Source organism: Rhinolophus sinicus, chromosome 1 (genome assembly GCF_057876585.1).
Source record: "Rhinolophus sinicus isolate RSI-liver-muscle chromosome 1, RSI-T2T, whole genome shotgun sequence".
Classification (NCBI taxonomy): Eukaryota; Metazoa; Chordata; class Mammalia; order Chiroptera; family Rhinolophidae; genus Rhinolophus; species Rhinolophus sinicus.
The window spans coordinates 117073576-117092058 of NC_142501.1; the positions used below are offsets into that span (position 1 = coordinate 117073576).

At 37.8% G+C, this 18483-nt stretch overlaps 2 protein-coding genes across 8 annotated transcripts in view; one reads left to right on the top strand and one right to left on the bottom strand.

The window, feature by feature from the left end:
* Positions 1 to 812: 812 nt before the first annotated feature.
* The window catches only part of NMT2 (N-myristoyltransferase 2), a 53593-nt gene continuing 35922 nt past the window's right edge, over positions 813 to 18483 (bottom strand). For 3 of the 7 annotated variants that reach the window (XM_088789007.1, XM_088789005.1, XM_088789006.1), the window contains 4 exons: positions 12987 to 13157; positions 8631 to 8798; positions 7141 to 7278; positions 813 to 6957 (listed from right to left, as the gene is read on the bottom strand). In XM_088789007.1, coding sequence (XP_088645133.1) covers positions 6937 to 6957; positions 7141 to 7278; positions 8631 to 8798; positions 12987 to 13157 — 498 coding nt within the window. In that variant the 3' untranslated portion in view covers positions 813 to 6936. The remainder of the gene's footprint in view (positions 6958 to 7140; positions 7279 to 8630; positions 8799 to 12986; positions 13158 to 18483) is intronic. The other 4 variants (XR_016018103.1, XR_016018099.1, XR_016018101.1 and 1 more) reach the window with 4 other exon arrangements.
* RPP38 (ribonuclease P/MRP subunit p38) lies at positions 1113 to 2046 on the top strand. Its single transcript, XM_074324796.2, has one exon. It carries the CDS (start codon positions 1113 to 1115, stop codon positions 1953 to 1955), a length of 843 nt encoding a protein of 280 aa, XP_074180897.2. The 3' UTR covers positions 1956 to 2046.

The window sequence follows — 18483 nt, forward strand, 5'->3', positions numbered from 1 at the left end:
TCACGGAGGGTTGGCCTCGGTGCGATAAAGGACCTGGGTGGAGTAAGGGAACATCTAGAATCTGGTTACCTGAAAATAGGGACAGTTCCAAACTGCAGACTTCTCCAGGGCTGGCTTATTTAACTTCCTTGAGTTTTGCCACGTGGGTCCATATGGTGCTTAGCTGAGCCCAGGAAGAAGATGAGGAAGAAAACTGAGGGAAGAGAAAGGGATATGCAGTTGCCTCTGGGCAGGAGAAACAGGATATGCTCCCTAGACCAATGCTTTGTAACATTTTCCCAGTAAAGGATCCTTCTGGTTATTTTTCCTTAATGGATTTGTATATTTAAATTTCATTATAACATTTCCCCCGTTTTCATCAAATTGCCAGCTGAAGGAGCAGTCAGCTTGGAATAGCCATAGGAAGGGTGACTATCCGCCTGCATATGTATTAAATGTTTTAGGAAGGATATATAAGAAGCTTGGTCCAGGGAGGGATGGAGGGAGAAAGGCTTACAGAAGGGCATACAATGTAAGTATCATTTAAATTTTCAATCGTGCATATATTCCTGTTCTAGTTCTTTAAAAATATCACAACTGGTTAATTATAAATGGCAGAGGCTTCTAAGGCCCTCACAGACTGTGAGCTCCGTACAGGCAGACATGGGGACTTGTTCACTGCTGAACCCCAGTACCTAGAACACTGCCTGCAGTTGGAGGGGCTCGGGAATATCTGTTGGATAGAAGCCTAACTAGAGAGCATTTTAGAACATGGTAAGAAATATGTAAAATTAATACCATAGTCATTGAAAAGATAAATAATTATGAACAAGTAGAAACATGGAACATCTTTAATAAACAAAAATAAACAGATTTTCACTGACCGCAGTAATGCAAAACATTCATATATTGCCTGTATGTGAATAAAGACAAAGTCATGAAAAAAACGGGAAAATAAATTACTGAATCTTAAAGGAGAGGTTAAGTGTGTGGTCATATAATTGGTCCTCTGTAATTAGGCGTGTGCTAGCCTAGCAAGAATCAGAACTAGTACAATGGGATATTAAGACATGCATTGGTCGTTAACATGAGTTTCCCTTTATCGTTTTGCTTCTCGAAGAAGGGGTTTCAGAATGGCCGCAGCCCCTCAAGCACCAGGGAGAGGATCTGTTCGGAAGACCAGACCTTTAACTGTCAAGACGTCGCTGAACAACCCATACACTCTCTGCTGGAGCGCTCTGGAGAGCGAGGATATGCACTTCATTTTACAGACACTTGAAGACAGATTTAAATCTCTTGGGCTTAAGAAGATTGAAGATAAGAAGAGAAAGAAAAAGCAGCCGTTTTTGAAAAAACAGAGCAGAGACAATTGTAGCACAGATGTTGATGTGCGTGAGGATCTGAAGAAGCAAGCAGAAGACACCCTACAGGTGTCAGGGTGGACTCCTGTGCACGTCCGGGCGCAGCTCGCCATAGGCGTGAATGAAGTCACCAGGGCTCTGGAAAGGAACGAGCTGCTTTTAGTTCTGGTGTGTAAGTCCGTCAGGCCTGCCATCATCACCTCACACCTGATTCCCTTAAGTTTAAGCAGAATGGTTCCTGCTTGTCAGGTTCCTCGTCTCAGTGAGAGAATCGCGCCTGTCATTGGCTTAAAGTGTGTCCTGGCCTTGGGGTTCAGGAAGAACACCCCTGACTTCGTCAGTGAAGTGCAAGCTGTGATCCCTCGAGTCCCCAGTTTAAATGTACCATGGCTTCAAGACAGACTTGAAGACTCCAGGGACAATTCAGAGACCGAATCTTTGGAAAGCCACGGCAGAGAGATTCTGGAAACTTCCTTTGAAGACCTTCCCAAACATAGAAAACGCGTGGAAGGTCAGCAGGCCGTGGTGTTACAACCCCTTAAAGTAAAGAAACTGATTCCAAACCCTAATAAAAAAAGGAAACCACCTAAAAATAAAAAAACTACTTTAAAGTAATCTTGTATAAACTTATCATGTCACACAATTGGAAAATGATGCTTTGTAAAAAAGCCTTGGAACTAATAAAATGAGTTAACTTTTACATATATTCTTGGGACATTGGTGAAGTTCCTTTTAAATGGGTAAGACTTTGTACAGCACAGATATGCTGAAGCTTAAAAACGCTTAAGTGCAGAAAATATTTAGAAGTATGCGTATCAAAACAAAAGTTTATTGAAACTAATGTCCATGCTTGTATAAGTTCATTTTTTAAAAGGCTGGTACACTGTGAGCAAGAACATCTGAGTCCTATAGCTCTTCCCATCTTTCTATCCAACTTGGAGAATGTGCCAGTTACACAGTTTTAGTTAGTAGGGTGGATGAAACTGGATGGCAGATATGTCATCAGTGAAAAGAAAGATATTAAATGCCAAGCAATACATTGTCTTCAGGAACAAATACATCATTTTTCCTTCCTGTCTATTTGACTTTGTAGTTAGGTGTACGCGTGGGCTTGGGAGAAAGGCGTGACATTTACAGAAAAAGCCAAATAAGGTCCTTTGACTAGTTCGAATTCACCCCTTTTCATGGTTAACTTACTTCTGTGGCAATTTAACATGTATAAAAAGTATGCTGTAAAAACAGACCCATAGATCAATGGAACAGAATAGAGAGTCCAGAAATAAATCCATGCCTATATGGCCATTTAATCTATGACAATGGAAGCAAGAATGTACGGTGGGGTAAAGACAGTCTATTCAATAAATGGTGCTGGGAAACTTGGACAGACACATGCAAAAAGATGAAGCTGGATCACCTCCTTACACCACATACAAAAATAAATTCAAAATGGCTTAAAGATTTAAATGTAAGATCTGAAACCATAAAATTCCTAGAAGAAAATATAGGAAGAAACTTCACAGACATTACCCGGAGTAAGATTTTTACTGATATATCCCCTCACGCGAAGGAAGTAAGAGAAAAAATAAACATGTGGGACTACATCAAACTAAAAAGCTTTTTCACAGCAAAGGAAACCATCAATAAAACAAAAAGGGATCCTACTGATTGGGAAAAGATATTTGCCAATGATATATCTGATAAGGGGTTAATATCACAAATTTATAAAAAACTCACTCAACTCCAAAAAAACAAACAACCCAATTAAAAAATGGGCAGAGGACATGAAGAGACATTTTTCTAAAAAGGACACACAGATGGCAAACAGACATATGAAGAAATGTTCAACCTCACTAACCATTAGAGAAATGCAAATAAAAACCACAATGAGATACCACCTCACCCCAGTCAGGATGGCTATCATCAATAAATCAACAAACAACAAGTGCTGGCGTGGATGCGGAGAAAAGGGAACGCTGGTGCACTGTTGGTGGGATTGCAGATTGGTGCAGCCACTATGGAAAACAGTTTGGAGGTATCTCAAAAATCTGAAAATGGAACTACCTTATGATCCAGCAATCCCACTCCTAGGTATCTATCCGGAGAAATCCAAATCTCCAATTCAAAAATCTTTATGCACTCCTATGTTTATTGCAGCACTATACACAATAGCCAAGACCTGGAAACAACCGAAATGCCCATCAGTAGACGACTGGATTAAGAAACTGTGGTACATTTATACAATGGAGTATTACGCAGCCATAAAGAAGAAAGAAATCTTACCATTTGCAACAACATGGATGGACCTAGAGAACATTATGTTAAGTGAAATAAGTCAGAAAGAGAAAGACAAATACCATATGATCTCACTTATATGCGGAATCTAAAGAAAAGAATAAGTGAATGAACTAATCAGAGACAGTTTTGGAAACATAGAGGAAAAACAGGGTTGCTAGAGGGGCGGGGGGGTGGGGATAAGGGGAAGGTGAGAGGTTTTGGGAACGTACGGGGGGATGGTGGATGGGGGGAGGAGGGTTCACACAGTGTGAGGGATGTAAATGATAAACGTCTAAGTTTTGCTTTGTCTTGTGCACCTGAAACTAATAAAAACAAACAAACAAACAAAAAAATAAAACTCAAGCACTAAAAAAATATTCATTATCCTTTTACAGAAATCAGCTGAAGTCAAAATTAGTCAACCCTGAGAGGCATTTGGACCATATCTTTATCAGCTAAGGTGGTAGTTTTCAAAGAACACTCCACTTTAGTATGGATTATAAAGGACAGAAGTAGATGACCCAAGGAGTTGGAAAAGAGTTCAAATAGAAGAGACGGGAGGGTCCAAAAGCCAACCAGCTTATGTGACTAGGACTAATTCTTTACTGAAATCACCTCACATCTCCCCTACAAGAAAACCCTTCTGTTAGTCTGTGGACAAAAGATGCTTTCAAATAACTGATATTCCTAAATTCTCTTAAAAATAAAACTGAAGCCTCTAACAGCAAAAAAAAAAAAAAAAAAGTATGCTGGTAGTTAGGTGAAATGAGGCAGAAGAGAATAAAATGGTAACTGAGGAGCTCAGACTCTTCAGAGGTGGGTCTGCAGTGATGGGCACCTTTCATGTTAAGAAACGGAGCATAATCTGCTGGGTGTTAAAGTGCTCCTTACAGTGTGTGTTTGGAAAAGTTCCTTTCTCTAGTTTAGGGGGAAGGGTTGCCAAAGTTTATTTTCAGCCTACATTCTCATTGACTCATTGACTCATGGACTATGCCAACTCCACTCATTTAGATTTTACTGAATGCCATCTTGGCAAAATAAAAAAAGAAGGGATACCTCATGAATTAACATTTCCAATGTTGACAAAGGATACAGGACAAGTTTTTTCTGAATATATAAGACTGCATATTACATTGAAATTTGGTTCCAATTGCTACTTAATAAACACAAGCAGTTTTACTGATTATTTTAAAATGTTCATTGGCAATCTATTTAAATTATAGAGGAAAATGTGCTAGTTAATAACTTTTTAAATGACAAAAATATGAATGCTATAACAATTGGAATTTTATAAATGAATAAATTAACAGTGCCACAGTTTCATCACGAGGTAAGCTCATGACAAAATTTCTGACTGGCAATTCTGCGATTACTTGAAAACCTACTTTGTATGACTGCCATAAAAATGAATGGAACATTAATTCCCAACTAGCCTTGATGCCAGATTAAATTAAAATCTCATTTAGTTAATGCTGGTATCTCAAAAAAAAATGTTTCAGTGAATTGGTTCAGTTTTGCTTCTCGGAGCCTTTCATCTTCTGTGAAGAAAAAAAGGTAATGCAACTAAGTTTGAATCATCCCAAATTAAGAGGTCTTACTTTGTGTCTTCAATAAAGTAAACAGTGCTGTCCTAATTCTGCTCTACTGTGGGGCCCATGTGCGCCCTCTACTGGTAATTCAGGGAGACCACAGCTGTGCACTGGACGTGAGGATAATGGCAAGCGGCAGGAGTGGCTTTCAGTTCCTTAGTGTAAATTAGGCTCAACAAATTTTGTCTGTAAAGGGCCAAAGAGCAAACAAGTTAGCCCTTTTGGTTGACACAGTCTCTATCAAAACATCTCAACTCTGCCCTTTGTAGCGTGAAGCCGCCACAGGCAATACATGAATAAGAGGCTGTGTTCCAATGAAACTATGGATGCTGAAATTTGAATTTTGTATAATTTTCACATGTCACAAAATGTTATTGTCCCCCAATCACTCAAAAATGTAGAAAACATCTTTTGCTTGTGGGCTTTACAAAAACAGGCGGTGGGCTGGATTTCGCTGAGGGGCCATAGTTTGCTAGTCCCTGCCTGGTATAAGATATAATTGGTTTCATTTGACTACTTACAACATGAAGGAAAAGCCATCACGTTGTCTAAACTGACTAAAATTTTCTAGAACTGAACAGCCTAGGCACTGGAAGAGGAAAGGCAGGAAGAAGTATTTACTTTGCGGTATTTGAGTGAAGGCTAGTTTCTGTGGCTTCAATTAGTATCTTTTTTCAACTTGAACTATTGGCAATATATACATATATATGTACACTGTGAAACTTGGTTTTTCAAATTCTAGATAAAAACACCATCAGTAACAAAATTATGAATACTTATTTACAAATAAGACATTTTCCATTAGCATGACACCTTTCATGATAAATTAAAGTCAGCCTAAAGGAATATGTGCAATTTTGCATAAGTAATAAAAACATTCAAACTATCAATGTCCTGATAGCACTAGTAAATTCCACCGGGCATTTCTTTTGACTTTAGAGCTTTCCTTTTCTTTTCCTCACATATCCTTGCTGTTGCTGAGAAGAAACTGGATTGTTGCAGCAGCGGAAACGTCTAGCCAGCCATGGTGTATACTATTTCAGAGAGCTCACTTACTTGCACAAAACTGCTTTTGAACCAATCCACCGACCTGTTGAAAATTAAAGTACAAATGTGTTGTTTATTGATTTGGCAACTTTGCTTCTGGAGAAATAAATGTAGTCACCAGTACATTTTTATCTCGCTTTACACGTAAACATCCACCACTCATCACTGAGTTACAGAAGTGCTGATTCCATAACTTCCCAATGATAGTAAGGAAGGTGATGTAAGTAAAAATTTCCCACATGGATCCTCCATTCTGTTATACAGACAGACCACAACTTAATAAATAGAAATGTAGCAGTTTACACACAATAGCAAGATTTTCTTACACAATTCTGTGACTTCTGTTCCGTCCATTAAAAATGTCCCTTTTCTAGAGAATGGAAAAATATTTCCTCTTCATCAAGAGATAGCCAAAAGTCTGAAAATTAGAGGAATGTGCTTTTTGTACCCTTTCATCCCTCCTACAAATGAGTAAACAGTGAAAAAAAGGAAGAATGTTAACGTCCTAGCTAGAAATGTGTAGTTATTGGTCACATATGGATGTTTTTCATCTTTTCTGATTGTTACCAGCTGCATTGATTTCACTTAAGTTGTGCTTTTATTCTTCTTTGGAGTGTCAGTTCCAGGAATCAGTAAGTGGAATATTAACACGATGGTGTCAAAGTTCTATAAATGGAAATATCCACCTATTGTAATACAAGTCCAACCTAAAGGGAGGGAAGAAATGGAATACTAAGAACAGGTAAGCAAGAAAAATTAAATTATAATGTAGTACAATAGATCTGTATTTTTAAAAAGCTACTAAAACAACTTAATCCTAAGGGAAGCAAGTATGGAATTTCCTTGGTAAATCTGTTAACGTTTACAAAGGGTACATCAACTTCTCATACCTTTTCAGAATCTGTTCCTGGACACCTCCAATTGTACAAGTAATAGTGTAAATTGCCATCTCCTATACCAAACTTGAGTTTTTCCAAGAATGTCTTATTTTCCATCAAATCTAGTGCATTGAATACATCAAATCCTTTCTGCCAATGTAAAAATAATTTAACATTTAAAATTTCAAAGGACGAGTATTTTCTATTGTATGCATTTCAGTATAACATTTAATTCCTCTACCAATAACCTGAATATGCATTTATAATAAGGTTTAATGTCAGTGATACACAGTATAGGTTAAGAATTCAATTAAAAATGTCTTATACATCTAGCAGTGAATCTAATGGAGTCAGCAAGATTATCCAGAAATGCTGAATTGAAAAATAGTATGCTGGCTAACACTGACATAAAGTAATTATTAAAATTTCAGAAAATATTTTGTCCCTGTTTTAGAAGGAACAGTTGCCTAGATGGCTCCATCTCCAGAACTGTTAGTTACTGGTCTCACTTCTGACTTAGCTGAAGCTACATCCAAGAAAGCAAAGATGTAAAAACTTAAAATAGTTTATTTGTCTTGGGCTGATTCTGAGAAATAAATTTAGTAAAATTTTAATAGTAAAAATCTAATTTCTTTTAAATGTTAGATAATACTATACGAAATGTAATATAGGTGGAAGCACCTAAATTTCTATTTCTCTTGACTTTTACCTTAAATAACTTATAGGCCTTTTTGGAGAAGTAGTTGAAAATGAGCAATAGGATCAAAGCATCAGAGGAGAATGTTGATTTGGGGATCCAATAGTAATAACTTGTCAAAAAAATGTTTTCAATTATTAAATACTAGATAAATGCAAGGAAGACACTTCTGATGTGTTGGTCTGAATTTCTCAATAATATTTCTCACTTTCAATAGTTACATTAAAATGTATCAGCTAGCTGATTTCAATTTCTTTTTAAAGGAAAATGTTTATTTGTAGCAAGAGTTTAACAATTGTCCTAATCTACTACACAAAGATAAAGAAAAATTATGTTACTATATAGCAAGGCACATTTTGAATTTAATTCCTTTCATTTTAAATTCTGTTAATTTTAACAATAATCCTCTTAATTTTAAAAATAAAATTCTTTTCATTTTAAAATTCAGAGATGACTTAGATGAAGAAAAAGACTTACTTTTTCTAATTATTCACTGCAACATAATTACTCATGTATTTTTCTTATATTACTTTTATTATGGGTTTTCTGTAGTCTTATATAAGGGTTAAAAGTTTCTAATTTGTACAAAATGTCTTTCTGGTTAAGCTGCAATAGAATTAATGAAGAAAATAGTCACTAAAGTTTTAAAAGACACTCTTAATCAAAATTCTTCCTTTGACTCATGGTCAACAGTAAAAAATATCTCAAATGAATTTCACAGTAAGACGTAAAATACAGTAAGACGCATTCTATACTTTGACACACATATTTGGAGAAATGGGACAAAAGGGAGTGAGTTGCTCACCAGTTTAGCTATAATGAGCGCATCGTTCATGAGGTCCAGCAGGGGTGTCTCTGTGTGGATGTTGTAGAAGGAGTAGGCAGCTTTGAGGCTCTGGTGAGCGGGGTGATGCATGACTGTGGACGGGAGTGTGTAGAAGCTCAGGAAGTCAGTTAGCTTCCCACTGGAGTTCTGAAGAACAAAGGCAGTGTCAGGCAAATACTTCCGAGAACACATCTCATCCGTGCATTTTAGCTAACTTTTTGATCTTTGTGATTTACACTGTAACTTCTGTTACAGCAAAAGAGCAACAACTCATATGTCTGTCTCAGCAGTCTGACTTGGAGCCCTGCAGAGTATGTTGGGTAGAGACCAAGAAGGGGAAGGGCTGGAACCTTAGCCTGAGTGCCAGTTAACGATTTGCATAAAGAGCTAACGAAAACAGTGTTGTACAATGAAAGCTTCCCTTGGGATGAATAATAAATCTCTCTGGACTTATGGAAAAGTGGTCAAAGTACATGTATTGTTTTGGCAGAAGAGTACTGAGGATTAGTACTTCTCCATCTAAAAGATACTGTATAACATCTACCATCTTCTTGGCACAAGGTGAGAATTTTATTGGTTTAAAGCAAAGTTGGATAGAGTTTGGGAGCTGTTTTTAGAGGCTTGTGAAAGGCACTGATACTACAGCAAAACATACATATGTGAATAACAGGAAATCTGAAGCTATCAAAAATCAAAGGAGATGCAAAAGTGGTATTGATTTCATTGTCATTGGTACATCTGAATATAAGAAATTAGCCACTAGAGTTTCCAGGTGGGAATTCCCGCCCGTTCTCAGTAATTTTCTTCCGTTCTCCCGTTCCCGAATCCTGAGATATAAACTGTTTTCTGTTCTCCACGATGAATCGTTTCCACAAAGTGAGGGCCGATACTACCAACCACCTGTTTTCCTGATTTCCCAACCAACTTTTCTCGGGATTCGGGAACAAGAAAGCAAAAAAAATTCCTGAGAACGGGCGGGAATTCCCGCCTGGAAACCCTATTAGCCAGTATTGCTTGGGTTATTTTAATAGCTGTGGTGGTCTATGCAGTTTGCATGTAATTCAAAGTAGGACATGTTTGAATTATACAGCTGAGGAGGCTAGACCACACGCATGCCATTGCTAGTATTTCTTTCAGCAGAAAAGATAATTCCATAAGGATGGATTATCTGTTTTTTGAGCACTTCTGATTCATTAAACCTTTTTTTAGACATTAAGAAATTAGAGACATTAAGCTAAAGTGATTCTCTATTGTGCTGTATTAGCAGCTCACCGTTAAAGATGACTCAAAGACCTAAACTTTCAGCGTTAATAAAGATTTTCAACTTAAAATAAAATAGAAATTAAAAAAACAAAAAAAACCTCACTGGATGGGCTTAATGGTATAGAGTGGAGACGACAGAGGAAAGAATCACTGAACTTGAAGAATTCAGTAGAATTTACCCAATCTGAACAAAAGAGAGAAAACAGACTGAAAAATAAATGTATTATGTCTCAGGGATCTGTGGGACAATAACAAGAGATACAACATTCATATTAATGAAGTCCCAGAAGTAAAGGCGAAAACATGGGGTATTTGAAGAAAAACCCCCAAATTTGGCAAAATGTACAAAATAGATCCAAGAAGCTGAGTAAACAGGATAAACTCAAAGAAATCCACTCCAAGACACATCATAATTGAATTTCCAAAAACTAAAGACAGAAAAAAATCTTGAAAGTAGCCAAAAAGAAAGAAAGCATTGCTTACAGAATACCAATTCAACTGACAGCAGATATCTCACCTGAAATCACAGAGGCCAGAAGGAAGTGACATAACGTTTTTTAAGTGCTGAAAGAAAAGAACCATAAACTGTTGAATTCTATATCTGGTGCAACTATCCTTCAGGAATGAAGAGGAAATAAGGATATTCTCAGACAAATGAAAACCAGAAGACTGTGTTGCTAGCAGATATACCTTTAAGATTAGCAAAGAAAATTACTAGAGAAAAAGGGGTATTACATGATAATAAAAGACCAATCCACTAAGAAGATATAAAAATCCTAAATGTATAAGTACCAAACAAGACCCTCAGAATACATCAAGAAAAACTGACAGAGCTGGAAGGAGAAATGGACAAATCTACAATTATAGTTGGGGACTTTCACATCTCTCTCATCAACTGATAGAACTACTAGAAAGAAAATCAACAAGGATTTAGAAAATCTTAATAAACACAACCAACAGGTATAATTGGCAAATACAGAATACTCCGCCTAAAGTTTCACACACACACACACACACACACACACACACACACACACACACAACATTCACCGAGATACTGCCCTAAAAAGACCTCAAGAACCTTAACAGAGGTAAAATCATACAGAGTGTGTTTGCCAACAATAATGGAATGAAACTAGAAATTAATAGGAAATCTCTAAATACATCAAAATTGCACAACAGAATTGTATGTAATCCATAGGCCAAAGAGGAAGACTCTCAAAGGAAATTAAAAAATACATAGAACTGAATGAAAATGAAAATACAACATACCAAAATATTTAGGATAAAGCGAAAGCAGTGCAGAGAGGGACATTTACAAAACTAAATGCTTACACTATAACAAGGAAAGGTCTTAATAATCTAAATCTCTCCCTCAAGGAATGAGAAAAAGAAGAGCAAAATAAACCCAAACCAAGCAGAAGGAAGGAAATAAACATAATATCAGAAATCAATGACAATGAAAATAGGAAAACAATAGAGAAAATCAGTGAAACAAAAGCCTGGTTATTTGGGGGGGGGGGGGAATCAATAAAATAGATACAATGCTAGCGCGACTGATAAAAATAAAGAGAAGCTACGACTCAATAGCAGGAATAAAATAAGGTTTATGATTACAGATCCTATATCCATTAAAATAATAACAAGGGAGTAATTATAAATTTGACAATTTAGAAGAAATGAACCAATTCCTCAAAAATCACAAACTATTAACACTTATTCAAGATGAAATAGATTATCTGAATTGTCCTGTACTATTAAAGAAATTGAATTCATGATTTTAACAAAAAAAAGTTCTCTAAGGTCAGATGGTTTCAACTGGAGAATTCTAGCAAACATTTAAAGAATTATCACTGGGGCCGGCCGTTGGTTCAGGAGGTTGGAGCTCCGTGCTCCTAACATCGAAGGCTGCCAGTTCAATTCCCACATGGGTCAGTGGGCTCTCAACCACAAGGTTGCCAGTTCGACTCCTGCAAGGGATGGTGGGCTGTGCCCCCTGCAACTAAGACTGAACACGGCACCTTGAGCTGAGCTGCCGCTGAGCTCCCAGATGGCTCAGTTGGTTGGAGCGCGTCCTCTCAACCACAAGGTTGCTGGTTTGACTCCTGCAAGGGATGGTGGGCTGTGCCCCTTGCAACTAACAATGGCAACTGAACCTGGAGCTGAGTTGTGCCCTCCACAACTAAGATTGAAAGGACAACAACTTGACTTGGAGTTGATGGGTCCTGGGAAAATCCACACTGTTCCCCAATAAAATCTTTAAAAAAAAAAAAAAAGACCGCTCAATTGTTCCCCAGAAAGGTCCCCTAAATTCACCCTGTCTCTCCGACCATTATTGCCCTAGCTTGGCCATAATCCTACATCCAGACAATACCTGATAATGCTGAAAATACATTTCTGATTCAGTGCTTACAACTTAACGGCAAACAGACCACTACAGTAGTTCCTAAGGGGCCTCTTCGCTCCTTTCTCTCCTCTAAGTACTGATCAGATTAAATCTCAACTTCTCAACCCAATCCCACTTCAACCAAAGGAGCTTCTAAGTGAAATGTCACTGGAACAACAAATTCCAAGCTTTTTTTTTTTTTTTTTTTTTTTACAAAAAAGGTTTAAAAAGCACTGTGTTAAACTCATATAACCAATAAACAGAAAATCTGGACGGTTACTCTTCCTTCCCTCTTCTGAACAAGGGTTAAGAGGTTGAATTATGCCATCTCAACCAAACGCAGTTCATTTCCAACCAGTTTGCAAAACCAAAGGAATATTAAACTTTGGAATATATCTGCCTCAAAGGAGGTCTTCCAAATTGGCTTCTTCATCACTGAGAAAAGCCACAATTGCACAGGTAACAGAAAAGTATCCTGATTTCCCACTCCTAAGTAGTAAAAGTGTGCTCTTATCCAGGAATGGAAACTGTAAGAAGAAAACCTGGGTCTACAGAAATCTGGTATCGACTCCCTAAGTCATGCAGGAAGAAGAGACAGGTGGGCATTCCATGGTCTTTTTGGAAAGCAGACTCAACGGCCCGGTACTTTTGTAATTCCCTGTACTGTCGTATGAACTTCTCTTTACCTCCACGACAAACGTGTCAATAATGTGCTCCTGGGGGAGGAACCAGTGGGCTACTTCCTCTTCGTCCATCACTGGAGCGAGATGAAACCGCTTCAGGTAACTGTTGGTTAATTCTCGAACTTCTTTGATATCTCTTGGTTCCATCGGTCTCAAGCCTGAAGTCTTTGTCACCTTGTTAGAGAGAAAAACAAAACCCACTGGGAAGCGTACATAGAAGAGGAGTAAAAGTCCTTTGCACTCAGTGTGATCAGCAGACCAGCTTGTTGGAACTGCAACTCTTGGCCCGCCCCAGACCTACCACGCCAGACCCTGCGATTCAATAAGATTCCCACATTAAACTTCCAGAAGCACTGAGTTAGAACATATGCTGGACAATGTGCTGTGTCTTATCTGTGTGTGCCAGGTCTTTGGTCGGTATTGCCCACGACCCAAACAGAATCAAAGGGACATACCTGGCTGATCCGTATACCAACGCCAAGAATTTTTGCAGCCTACACAAGAGGGCAGCGCAATCTTAGCATGTGCTCTGGAGTATTATGCTTTAAAATTGCCCTGTCTGACATTTTGAAAACACAGTTGAAAGGAGTTGAGACACTTATTTTATTCAATGGCCTGTGAAAAGGATGTAGCTATTTTGTTCTCATGAACAACAAAAATGAAATGAAAGTCAAGCATATTGATCAGAATGGGAAGGCAAGCATTTTTATAACCAAGCATTTTCTAAAGGCAAATGGCTGGCTGCCAACGACTGACCCTAGCCTCTCATGTCATCTTTTGATTAAAAGGTGACACGATAGGTATTTGAATCCATCCTTGCAGAGCGTCACAATTTTTCCATTAGGCCACAGGAATAAAATAACCTAAAGGTCAGGGCATTTGGATTTGTTTAACTTCCTGTCCTTAAAAGAGCTCCAGACATCACTTAGCTCTCTAGGGATTGTCCAGACACTAACACTAGGACACTCAGGCTGAGAAGTGAGAAAACCCATTCCATTTGCTTGTTTGTGAAACAAAAATATTAAAAACTTAGATAAACAATTTCATTTTTCCAGTTAACTTGATTTTTTCTTGAAACATTGGATACACTTTGAGCGATAACTTCTGTGTTTCCCCGAAAAATAAGACCTAGCTGGACCATCAACTCTAATGCATCTTTTGGAGCAAACATTAATGTAAGACCTGGTTTATATTATATTATATTACATTGCATTATATTATACTATACTATATTATATTATAGCTGGTCTTATAGTAAAATAAGACCGGGTCTTATATTAATATTAATGTTTGCTCCAAAAGACGCATTAGAGCTGATGGTCTGGCTAGGTCTTATTTTCGGGGAAACAAGGTGGTATGTAAATACTGCTATTCCACCTTTTCCATCCTAATTATTTCTAAATACTTAAAAACTAAAAGTTGCCTCTAAAATTAGATCATTACGATTCCTGCATGCCCCAAAATAGCAGTATGGCAGAAGGCCAAGGTAAAATACAATAGGTTTTCATCTTGCATGCCAGCTCTGCTCAATGTTAATAGTTGCGCTGCGGTTTCTAAGGTTCCGTGACAAAGAATGCTGATTGATTATTGATTAGTGGGGGCTGGGGGGATGGGAGATGCGATCTTTGTATTTACAGACCTAATAGTCCTTAGCTTAGTATTTACTATGTGCCACTCAGTTGTGATTTATGTAATCTATAAAGACAGTCATGCAGCTAAAATACAGTTTAATAGTCTAAATTGAGAATTTACGTCCTTTACATATAATGGAGAACTTGTACTTCTAGTCTTTCTGTGGATCTCCAGGTCCGGGCTTCCATCCAAGGCGTAACCCTTCAGGAAAGCAGGGCAGTAACAGCCTGGGAATGTGCTGAATGAATTCCTGTGTTTTGTACCACAATCACTTATCCAATAAGGTGAGGTAAAGGCTGCAGACATGGCAAAAAGTCCCTGTTAGCTATAGAAAGATGACACTTCTGTGGCCTGGCATTTATGTGCAAACCAGGCGTGAAGTTCTATTTTTCTTTTGTTTCCCTGAGCCAATTTTAGTCTTGGTAGCATTTTTATATTGCAAGTCACTGGAAGGTGAAACCTATGTGATTTCTAAATACTGTCAAATATACATATAAATATACATTTCTAAATGCTAGTGGGAAGACCAAAACCATATGGAATGCATACTGCAGTTATTAAAAGATTATTTTCTGCTATGAGGACAACCTTGATAAATTTTAAACAGCCTTTCTCAATATTAAGACTTGTTTTCTTTTGTTACTGCTTCAGTTAACAATCAGCAGTATTTAGCAATTAGATTAATTAATGAAAGCAACAGGATATACGATATCTATTAATAAACAATAATGAAGAAAAGGCTTGCCAACTTCTTTCTAAAGCAAAATATTCTTCTGTAGCATAGTTTTCGTGCACTGAATATTCATACTATGAAATCACTAAAATCAACATCTTTGGCCCAGCAGACATCCTTAAAACAGCTGTTCTCAAATATTTTGGTCTGCCCTCCCCGGCTTTACGCTCTTAAAGATTATTGTGTACTCACAAAGAGCTTTGCTTATGTGGTTATATCTGTCTGTATTTGTCATATCAGAAATTAAATTAGAATTTTAAAACAAAAGACTGTATAAATACACATTTCATGTAGCCTCTGGAAGACTTCATAGTAAACATGTGAGATAATGAAAGTAAAAAAAAACCCCAGCAAATTATGTTTCATTATTATTATAAAAATAGTGTTGACTTCATGGACCCCCTGAAAGGGCCTCGGGGACTTCCAGAGATCCCTGGACCTCTGAGAACTGCTATCTCAAGTCTCTGAAGGTCAGTAAAATGGCTAGTAGAATTTAGATAAGGAAGACTCAGTGAAACAGTATGTTTGAACAAATACGCAGGAAGAAAGTATATAAACTTAGTAATTTATAAGCACTTCAAGTTTTTACAGAAGCATTATAGCAGAGAACATCAGACTATATCAGCTATTAAAAAATATAAGATCCTAGAAAATGGGGAGAATCTTTATTTCTGCTGACTAACAATGAATAGTTTATTTCAGGGCCTAAACTTGCATCTTTCTAAATTCATGAAATCACAAACTCTCCAAACAAACAAACAAAATCTATGGAAGCATGAAATAAATTTTAAAATGTAAAACAAACACTTAAATTATAGCTGTTGTCCTCAGGAAGAGGTGGGAAGAAGGTTAAGCCTAGATAAAAATGATAAGCTTTGGCATAACCTGAAAGAATGGAGTGGTAATGTTTCTGAGCATTCAATAAAAAGCAAAAAAACATTTCCAGTAACTGAGAAAATCTTAAATTTCATAAGCAAACTATATCTTAATAAGCACTATTTTCCCATGGTCCAATAAGATGCAATTCTTGTTGGACTACGTATTTTGAAACATGTGTAAAATCTGCTTAGGGCACAAGGAAATAAAGCTCAGAGTCTATCAAAAAACAGAAGCAATGTTGTTCTCTGTCAAACTATGTGGTGTGAACTGTTTTAGAGCGAAGATTCCAGAGTAGAGATGTAAGCAATGATTAAGGTTATTTGATTTTAAAAAAGGAGCAGTAGGACACTCAACACTGAAACAGTCATCTACTGTACTAAACTGGAACATCTCATGCGTTTTAGCATGTCTTTACAAGTGTGTCCTTGCAACACAGTGGAAAGATGCTGGGAGATTAATCTGACTCCTGCTCTTTATCTGCATCAAATTCCTTCACCTTTAAAAGCATTGACAAAACAACAACAAAAACTTTTGTTTGGAAATGCTCAACACCAAATTAAAAACAAAGCAAACATTTAAAGGGTAGAGAAATGTGTTACTCTTGGAAAAACCTTAGTATTTTAGATGTGGTAGCTAATGACCTGGGCTCCAGGGTGGTTCCGTTCTGGGAAAAACAGTCTGGTGTGTCCATGTCTTCTTCTGTGAAATGGGGAAAATGGTCTGCCCTCCTCTGATTGTTATGGCAGTAAATGAGATTATGGGGGTTCAATGTCTAGCATGATGCTGGCCACGTAAAAGTTAGCTCTTGTATTCAAAAGTCCACGAAAAAGGTATAAAGCAGGTACCACAAGCAGAAGCAGTAATGATGAATCAGAAAATGATAGTGCTCCACAGAACGAAAGCTGTACTCAGTAAGGTTCCTCTGTTTATACTTAATGGTCCAAATGGTCCTTAATGATGAGACTGCTAGCAGTGGTGTCAGCCATCGGGGCCCTGGGAGAGGAACAGGTGGTCTGGTGTATGCTGCATTGTCCAGCTTCTAACTCAAGAGATTGCTGTCAGCACATTACAGTTCTCCAGTATCTGTCCTTTCATCTCTTCCACCCTCTCTTTTTTTTCCCCCCATTAATTTACTCTTCATTTTTCTTCCCATCTCTGAGATTTAAGAGGAGGAAGAGAGACTGGAACGTGCCCACGAGAGCTAGTTGGACCTTGACAATCGTCCTTTCCCATCTTAACCTACGCTCTAATGACTACACGGAGCCATCTGGTGGGACTCGGACATGATGCCCCCACAGCAGGTGTGTTAGAGGCGACAGCAGAAGCGAAGAGATCTAACTAGAGAAACATGGACGTCTGGGGCCTGCATCCCAAGTCCTCCACTTATGAGTGACAGGCCCTTGTCTAAGTGTCCACCTTCAGGAGCCTTGGTTTTTTCATCAGAAAAATGGGGATAAGAAGTACCCACTTCAAAGCATATATAAGAGCACTTTATAAATTTCAGTTTATGAGGGAAATAAAAACCAATGCCTCACCAGTGATTTATTACCACCTTGTTAAAATTTTGTTATCTGAGTTGATTCTTGTACAAAAACATAAAGACTGAGGAACAACGTCAAATCAAAAATACTTTTAGCAGCTCGAATTCTAATCATCCTGCATAAATCAAGGATAGGTATGAAAAACTCCTTATTCTTCATTCCATTTGAGGCAACCTCTGTGTAAGTGGGCACTTTCCTTAGAAGCAAGCTAGACTGCTTTACGCTGAAATTTCGGGAGACCAAAGTAGAATAGCGTTAGCTCCTAGTGAAAAAGTAGGCATGCCTGAAGTTTTTTGTTGTTGTTTTTCCGTTTTTTACATTTTTAAATTAAATGTATTGGGGTGAATTGGTTAGTAAAATTACATAGGTTTCAAGTGTACAATTCTGTAACACATCATCTATATGTGCATTGTGCATTCACCCCCCAAAGTTAAATCTCCTTCTGTCACCATATATTTGGCCCCCTCCACCCTCTTCTACCATCCCCCCGCCCCCCTTTCCCTCTGGTAACCATTAAACTTGTCTGTGTCTATGAGTTTTTGAAGTTTTTAATTCAACTCACAGATAACAAAGTAGTTAACAACGGGCAAGGAGGACCGTGAGAATCAACAGTGCCTGTAGAGGAGGTATTTCATCTCAGCTATGTGCTGCGCCCCTTTTCTCTCTGCCATTTGTGTCCCTGTGACTGTCCCTCTCAGTTGCTCTGGATCTTGGC

Coding starts and splice junctions, on each gene's coding strand:
- RPP38 (XM_074324796.2), top strand. CDS start 1,113: ATGGCCGCAGCCCCTCAAGCACCAGGGAGAGGATCTGTTCGGAAGACC.